An 8,903-nucleotide genomic window follows, 5' to 3' on the forward strand; every position below is an offset into this window, starting at 1 on the left:
GAATATATATATTAATACAATATGTATAAAGATATAACATTGACATGGCCCATATGATAAATAACATATATATCTTACGACAAATCACACAGCGCCATCTAGTCCCAAGCTACGCAGACTTTGTTACGGGTACTAGACAACTGATATAAATACTTATACATTAAATTTTTTTAAATAAATACATATATAGAAAACACCTAAATCGATACAAACAATCATATTTACACAAATACAAATGTTTGAACCGTGCAAGGAATCGAACCCACAACCATCGGATAGTAAAGCGGTGTGCTAAATCACTAGATCACCGAGGCTGTCAACATTTAGACTAACATACATAAGACATAATAATAAAATATAAATTCAAATTGTCTTTATGGTCATGGCAGTGATGATCGCCACATTAGCGTCGATACACCACAACCTTCTGCCAAAACCTACTCCTTCATGAAGGTGGGCAGCATGTTGATGGGACGGGCCACGACCGCTTTAAAGATCACGTTCTGACTCGATTCCAGCTGCGTCCTTCAATGTCAGGATACTTTTGGTTCGAGTATAGTCGACGATGTCCTGTTCCTTATAAAACTGGACTGGAGACGTAAACAGAATGACGGATGCTATTACTAGCAATAGGACCATCAGTCCACATTGCTTATAATCCTCTCACCCCAATTTTACATATAAAAATAGATGTCCCTACAATAATTTCACTTGTGCAAAGCGTATCACTAGCTATTATTTATCAAATTAAGGGAATGACGACGGATGTTCATCTCAGCCGGTGTGATAGACATGCGGTCTTGAACAGATAACACGAAATGAGGACATGTTTGTTTTAGGCTTAATATTCGAAATTCGCCGAAATTGATAACAAATCACACGTGTAAAAAGCGTAGGTAATATACTATCTTCGAAGAAATATGTACATTATTATGTTTATATGCAAGAAATTGATTCCAATCAAAAAAACCATACTGCTCTGGAAATTCCTTATAATATTCGTCTATTTAAAAGAGTTATTGACAACCTCGGTGGTCTAGCGGTCAAGCACACCGCTTTACGTCCGATGGTCGCGGGTTCGATTCCTCGCACGGCACAAACATTTGTATTTATGAGTATGATTGTTTGTATCGGTCTGGGTATTTTCTATGTATAATATGTATGTATTTACGAAAAAAAAAACATATCTATGTATTTGTATCAGTTGTCAAGTACCCATAACACAAGCTTTAGGTAGCTTAATTTGGATCTAGATGGCGCTGTGTGAATTGTACAGAGATTATTTATTTATCTCCAATAGAAATATATTAAGTAAATTCATTATTCTAAGGATAAGTTCATTGAAGAAGTTAATAACATTAAAGAAGAGAACATTGAACAGCCACTTGACTCCACAATGGCACATATTTGTGCATAGAACTTAACAGCATTTATTCCGAACACATCCCTGCAGACAGTAGCTAATTACGCGCCTTAATTAAACTAATGTTATGCATATATCAGCATCTAAATAGTGGTTTCATTGTGAGACCAAAGACAATATGTTGACAGGATGAATGACCACAATATGGCGGGCGGTTTTCGCGCGTAATTTCACTTGTTTATGGGTGCGCGCGCGCCGTTTTAGGATTACTGGCTTAGGCGATGAGTGGCCGCTCCCATTCAACGATTATCATTAAAGCACTATTCATTGCAGTGTGCACGTTAATGATCCACCTAATTTCAATTGTACCAAATATAACTCCTATATTTATTACTTGGCACGACTTTAGACTGTGTGATTCGCGCGGCTATGTTTGTATGTGTGGCAATTTAGACGCAATTAAAACTTGAGTACGGCTGGGCGTTTAAACGGTGTTACGAAATTGTGCTTATGATTAGATATATTGAGGACAATTCTCTAAAACGATTATATGTTTCTAAGTGTGAAACTAAAGTTTCATATCTAGAACATATATTTTAGTTATTGTATTATATATTTTAAGGTTTTTAGTTTTAGGTCATTGAACCTAAAAAATTTCAATTGTTCATCAAAAAAATAGGGGTTGGTGATAGAAGGGTGAAAATTTAGGGTTGTATGTATTTTTAATGACACATAATAAAAATATATAAATAAAAATTTTGCCCTCAAAAAAAAAAAGTTAGAGGTGGACAACCCTTATCACTTAGGGGTATGAAAAATAGATAGCAGCCGATTCTCAGACCTACTGTATATGCATATATAATTACATAAAAATCGGTCAAGCCGTTTCAGAGGAGTATGGTTTCTTTTATTTCTATATAATTACTTACTTACTTTATTAAACTCTATACAATATATAGTTTGTATACAAATGTTAAAAAATATTTAATATTCAGTGATGCTAGTATCATTTTTTTACAGAGAAAAAAATCTTAGGAAATATATCTTTATACAGTATAAAAGATGTCGCTTCTATAATCGATTCGCTTAGATCTTATATCTTTTAAACTACGTAACTGATATTTATGCAGTTTTTAACAATAGATAGAATTATTCCCTAGGAAGGCTTATATGTATAATGTAGATATTGTTCTTACGTTTCTATATGCGATTAAAAAATTAAGAAATTCATCATTCAATTAGGACATTTTAGCTACTTGTGAAGGTCAATTTTTTGTATTAACAATTTTGTGTATTCCGAACGAGTGGTAGATAAAAAACAAATTGTTATGACTATTCAAAAGTGCTTAAATTAAGTTTATTTGAATAAATGATTTTCTATTCTATTCTATTCTATTCTATTAACATTTTTACCCTACCGTCCAATTCAATTTAAACTGTATACTGAATACAGATTCAATTAAAAGAACTGGCTAGAAACTCAACTGAATTTATTTTTTTAAAAAGCCAATTTAATTTCTTTTTTCTACTTATTGGTGTCTATGTCTAACATTAAGTTCAAGTAACAAATAGTGGTTATTAAATCTACTCTTGGAAATGTTGGAAACCGTTACATAACCGTTATTTTTCTTTACAGTGGGCACAAAAGACGGTACAATCGGCCCTGGCTTCGGACGGCCGGAAGGCGATGGTGATGACCGTCTCATGCACATGCTCAACGAGGCATCATACTCCACCAAGACACCTGGACAGCAGAACAACGACGATTCCAGAAGTAATGAGGACTCCAGCTCCCCTCGGACGCAGTGCCCTTCGCCATTCTCTAATAAGGTAAGGTTCTACGTCATTATCTTTAAATGGTAACACAACCTCACTTTCCAAAGGTCGCTGGTTCGATTCCTCGGACGATGCAAACATTTGTATTCATTATTATGATTCAGCCTAAATCACAATCTCCTAAATTTCGAACTTTTTGAACTGTCTCTAAAATTTCGAACGGTCTCCTAAAATATGATTTCTAATCAAATTCACATGGGAATATTAATTAATTATTATATATATAATTATTAATTATTTATTCCAGGATTCGAGTCAAAACAAAAGACTGAAAAAATACGAGAACGATGACATTCCTCAGGAGAAGGTGGCGCGGATCTACCAGGAGGAGCTGGCCAAGATCATGACCAGGCGAGTGGAGGACGTCCGCCACAGTCGCGAGGGGTTCCCAGGGTAAGTAAAAATATCTTTTATTTTTTATTTTATTAATAAATAAAGTGCTTACTTCTACTTGAGGTATAGATACAAGAATAAAATGGCATCACTAGGATGTCATAAGAGGCGACTCTAAGAGCATACGACATACATTTGTCCAAGAAATGGATAACTAAAAATAAAACTATAACGATAACAGTAGTCTAAATGCTTCATTTATAGTAATGTAATGATGTTGTTCTAAACTTTATTCGGTGAATGAAACCTGTTAAAATATATCAATTTCTGTAATAATTCCAATACATATAAAATTTAGTTACAGACAATATTAGAAAACTTTAACAAATTAGACAACTATAGTAATAGTTTCTAAGTATGGAAATTAATAAATAAAATTAGTAATTTATAAGAGGACAGCAAATCTAAAACTAAAGTTTAGCATGTTTCCCCCTTTTTTCAGCGGCGGCATGCCACCGCACATAGAGCGGCCGCCCGAGGACATCCGCATGGCATTAGAAGCCTACCACAGAGAGCTGGCCAAAATCCAGCCCGGTGCCAACATTCCCAACCTCCACAACTTGCCAACGATGCCTCCGTTCCCTAACCTCCTCGCCCTGCAGCAGCAGGTCATGCAGCAAGCTCAAAATCACCACATGAACGGCTCTGGTGCAGTACAGGACCTCTCTCTACCTAAGGACAAAAATGCCAAAATTAATGGAATGACTGATAGTGATAAGGATAGGCCATTAGATGCTGAAGAGGCTATAAGACATGCGGGAAGTGCATTCTCATTAGTCAGGCCGAAGTTGGAGCCTGGACAACAATCCACAGGGTCATCTGCGTCCAGCCCGCTCGGAAACGCCATACTTCCGCCTGCGATTACCCCCAACGAGGACTTCAGTAGCTCAGCTGCAGCGAGCCCTCTGCAACGGATGGCATCCATCACAAATAGTCTTATTTCACAGCCAACGAATCCTACTCATCACGCACCGCCACAGCGCTCCATGAAAGCAGTTCTTCCACCAATCACTCAGCAACAATTCGATCTCTTTAATAATTTAAACACAGAAGACATTGTAAGGAGAGTGAAGGAAGCTCTTAGTCAATACTCCATCAGCCAAAGACTGTTCGGCGAATCGGTGTTAGGTCTATCTCAAGGGTCGGTCAGTGATCTGTTGGCGAGGCCAAAGCCGTGGCATATGCTCACACAGAAGGGCCGGGAACCGTTCATTCGCATGAAGATGTTCTTGGAAGATGACAATGCTGTCCATAAATTAGTCGCGTCACAATACAAAATTGCGCCAGAGAAGCTCATGAGGACTGGCAACTATAGCGGAGCACCTCGTAAGTACACATTTATAAACTTTAATTAGAATAATTGCAACCCTACTTTTTACAATTTCTATTTTGAGTATGTCGTCTACTCCATATCTATTTCAATCTTCAAGTTTTAAACATACACATGTAAAAATTTGCCGACAAAAATGGATGAACAATCATGTTTGCTCTGTCTAGACTAGAATAATACATTATTTTAGTATACGAAAGATATTACAGTCCAACAACCAAGTGATTATATAAAGTAATAGAACTCACATTTATATGTAGACTTTTAATTCAAATATTGATATTTTCTTTTTCATTATCCACAGCATGTCCGCCCAACATGAACAAGCCGATGCCTCCTACGCAAAAGATGCTCTCCGATGCGACCTCTTTACTTAGCAAAATGCAACAAGAACAGCTCCTGGGGCCTGGGGCTCATCTGGGCCATTTGGGCCAGCCGACTCCTCTACTCCTAACGCCCCCTGGTTTCCCTCCACACCACGCTGTAACGATACCGCCGCAGCACCACGACAACAACAACAAGGAGAGAAAACCACCACCTCCACCTCAGCCGCACCACCAACCACCAATCATGCGCAATCTTCCTCAGCACATATCTCCCAGTGTATACGAAATGGCAGCTCTAACGCAAGATTTAGATACGCAAACGATAACTACAAAAATCAAGGAGGCATTGCTTGCAAATAACATCGGACAGAAGATTTTCGGCGAAGCTGTACTAGGTTTATCACAAGGGTCGGTCAGTGAACTGCTGTCCAAGCCGAAACCTTGGCACATGCTCAGTATTAAAGGTCGGGAGCCTTTCATCAGAATGCAACTATGGCTCAGCGACGCCCATAATATAGATCGTTTACAAGCCTTGAAGAATGAGAGAAGAGAAGCTAATAAACGACGACGGTCGAGCGGTCCTGGACAGGATAACTCCTCCGACACGTCCTCTAACGACACATCCGAATTTTACCACTCCAGTTCGCCGGGACCAACATCAGGCGTGCCTTCAGCGAAGAAACAACGCGTTCTATTTTCAGAGGAACAGAAGGAAGCCCTAAGATTAGCTTTCGCTCTAGATCCTTACCCGAACATGCCCACGATAGAATTCTTAGCTGCAGAACTCGGTTTATCCACAAGAACAATAACGAATTGGTTCCATAACCATCGCATGCGGCTGAAGCAGCAAGCTCCCCACGGACTGCCCGCGGAGCCTCCAGCTCGCGACCAATCTTCTGCGCCATTCGAGCCAGTACAATTCAGACTATTGCTCAATCAGCGACTGCTCGAACTCCAGAAAGAGAGGATGGGTCTCGCCGGAGTACCTTTGCCGTATCCGCCATATTTCGCGGCGAATACTAATCTCGCAGCTCTGATCAGTCGGGGCCTCGTCCCGCCCGACGACCAAGTGAAGGACCAAAGCGGAGGCCTCGACCTATCGATGCCGCTGAAACGGGAACCGGACGGCGACGACTTCGAGGACGACGACGTCGAGAGCAACCTCGGCTCGGACGACTCGCTCGACGACGGGGAATCTAAGACTGAACCGAAGGCGACGTCCACGCCGGCCGCCCGCTCGAGCCGGCGGAAACCGGCCGCGCCGCAGTGGGTGAACCCCGACTGGCAGGACGAGAAGCCGCGGAACCCCGACGAGGTGATCATCAACGGCGTGTGCGTGATGAGGAGCGACGACTTCAGAAGGGAGACCGAGGAGACCGTGCGGGTGGAGCCGGCGCCCGTCGCGCGGGACTCGTCGCCGGCGGCCTCCCCGCCCCCGCGCACCCCGCACACCCCGCACACGCCCCACACGCCGCACACCCCGCACACCCCACACACCCCACACACGCCGCACACCCCACGGCCGCCCCACACCCCGCCCGAAGACGTCCACCCGGAGGACAAAATCAAAACAGAAAATGACGACGACAGGTGGGAATATTAGACTTTAATGTGATTTGGACGTTGTAGTGTGTTCGAGACGGGTCGTAGCGGGTGCACCATATCACGTGGAACGTTATTTATTATTAGTTAGGTCTGCGAGCCCATCGAATGGGCCGGCGTGTCGACTGTACCCCGTGTAGAGAATGTTCAGTGCAAATACTAAAGTGTAGTTATATGTGTTTTGTTATATTTCGATTGTAAGGCCAAAGACTTTGTACATAGACCTTATTGTTCTCGTAATATGCCAGGCATACGTCCTTACGTAGGACGAGAAAACCTTACGATACAAAAATATGCATTTTGCTTTAATTTTTTTTTTTATTATTCTAAGCGTAGTGGACGTACCACGTGGTCGGGTACAAATGTCTAAGTATTGTTAAGTTACGGCTTACTTTATAAATTAGATTATTGTAAATAAACATACCAAATACGTGAGTGATGTCGCGAGGCAGGCGCTGTATACAAATAGGTTAGAGCGCGGCTAGCCGTAAGACGTCGCCCATAACTTATATATAGTGATGTTCATTTAATTGTTAATGAAATTTTAAAGTGCAATCTGATGTAAATTTTAGGTATGATACTGAGCCCAGTTGAAAAGTATTATTATGTTTATATGAACCGTAGAGGTTTTAAATATTATTATAATTGGATTATATAAGTTGTACAATTAAATTATTAATGTTTATTTTATACTACTGTATGTTTTTTATGTGTATATTATAGTGTCGCTCATTAGAGACCGCTCAATGCTCGCCACCATCAAACATTACGTACTCCGTTAAATTAAAAATATTTTTATCTCATTTTATTTCTTTTTTTATATATTTCTATAGAACGTACAAATTTAGAAGCAAATGCGAGACGTCTACGATTAAGCAAATATTGTATTGCTTAGTTATAATTTTATTTTATTTTAGCAATAAATTTGCTTTTAATCTATTTTCAGTTTTTTTCTTTTTATCATTTCTTATCGTTTCACCTTTATAATTCCCAGTTTTTAGTGGTATTAAGTGACAATGTATATTAAAAGGAACCGTACTCCTTGCATCACCGTGTATATAGTTACATTCAGTTGTTAGTGTATATAATAATGAAATTGCCACATCTAGCAATTAATATAGTTAAGTAGTTAAATAGGCCCAAAATTCGAATTCTTACAAGGGTAAAACATTATTCAGAATTATCGTCATTCTAAATTGTATCAGAAACAATGTAAACGAAATTAAACTATCGTAAATAGGTTTAGGCGTAACTTTTTCAAGAGGCACTAAAAACGGTCAGTCTGTATGTTTGGAATCTAGAACACGACGAACCTCTTTCTATATCCAATTTTAGAAATACCAACTTCATACATATCGATGTTATATATAAACCAATAAGTTAGGTAAAATATAGAATGTAATAGTCAATATTATTATAAAAAAAACATTAGGCTGTTAACAGTTATCGAGTTTCATGTACGAACCCTTGAAAATGATAACTGAACGGTTTATTGATCGTTGAATAAACCTATTAAGTTCTGTTTATTACTGATTTTATAGCTTTTGCTTTTGAATTAATAATATATATATATATTGTTATTTTGAATGTTTGCCTCGAATACTTTGTACGAGCGGCTGTTTTAAAAAAATATCTTAATAATAATAATAATAATAATAACTCTTTATTGCGCATACATAAACATAGGACAGATATAAAACAATGAAAATAAATGTTTTAAAAGGCGGTCTTATCGCTATCAGCAATCTCTTACAATTATCTTAGTACCTCGAAACTTGAGTACTTAATTAAAATTGTTTGAAGAAATTTGTCACAAAAAAATTTTAGGTTTTTATTTATTTATACATCGACTGAGCAAGTAATCAAATCATTACTCAATTCCGTTGAGATATTTTCTTGTTGTTATCAAAATATATCACTATATCTAATGGTATACAAATATTTGCAATACCCTTGAGATAGGCTTTAATATTTTAGTACTATTTTCGACCAATAGTCATTCAGAATTCAAAACCACGGAGGAATTTTGATTGACTAATCACAATTAATGACT

At 38.6% G+C, this 8,903-nt stretch overlaps 1 protein-coding gene across 5 annotated transcripts in view; it reads left to right on the top strand.

Annotated features, from left to right (window-relative positions):
• The window catches only part of LOC131847399 (homeobox protein cut-like), a 204,487-nt gene extending 196,116 nt beyond the window's left edge, over positions 1–8,371 (top strand). For 3 of the 5 annotated variants that reach the window (XM_059196973.1, XM_059196977.1, XM_059196975.1), the window contains 4 exons: positions 3,000–3,193; positions 3,447–3,592; positions 4,014–4,918; positions 5,227–8,371. In XM_059196973.1, the coding sequence (XP_059052956.1) occupies positions 3,000–3,193; positions 3,447–3,592; positions 4,014–4,918; positions 5,227–6,851 (2,870 nt within the window). In that variant the 3' untranslated portion in view covers positions 6,852–8,371. The remainder of the gene's footprint in view (positions 1–2,999; positions 3,194–3,446; positions 3,593–4,013; positions 4,919–5,226) is intronic. The other 2 variants (XM_059196974.1, XM_059196976.1) reach the window with 2 other exon arrangements.
• Positions 8,372–8,903: the final 532 nt, after the last annotated feature.

Source organism: Achroia grisella, unplaced genomic scaffold, assembly GCF_030625045.1.
Source record: "Achroia grisella isolate CSIRO2021 unplaced genomic scaffold, CSIRO_AGI_Agris_v1 utg5290, whole genome shotgun sequence".
Lineage (NCBI taxonomy): Eukaryota > Metazoa > Arthropoda > Insecta > Lepidoptera > Pyralidae > Achroia > Achroia grisella.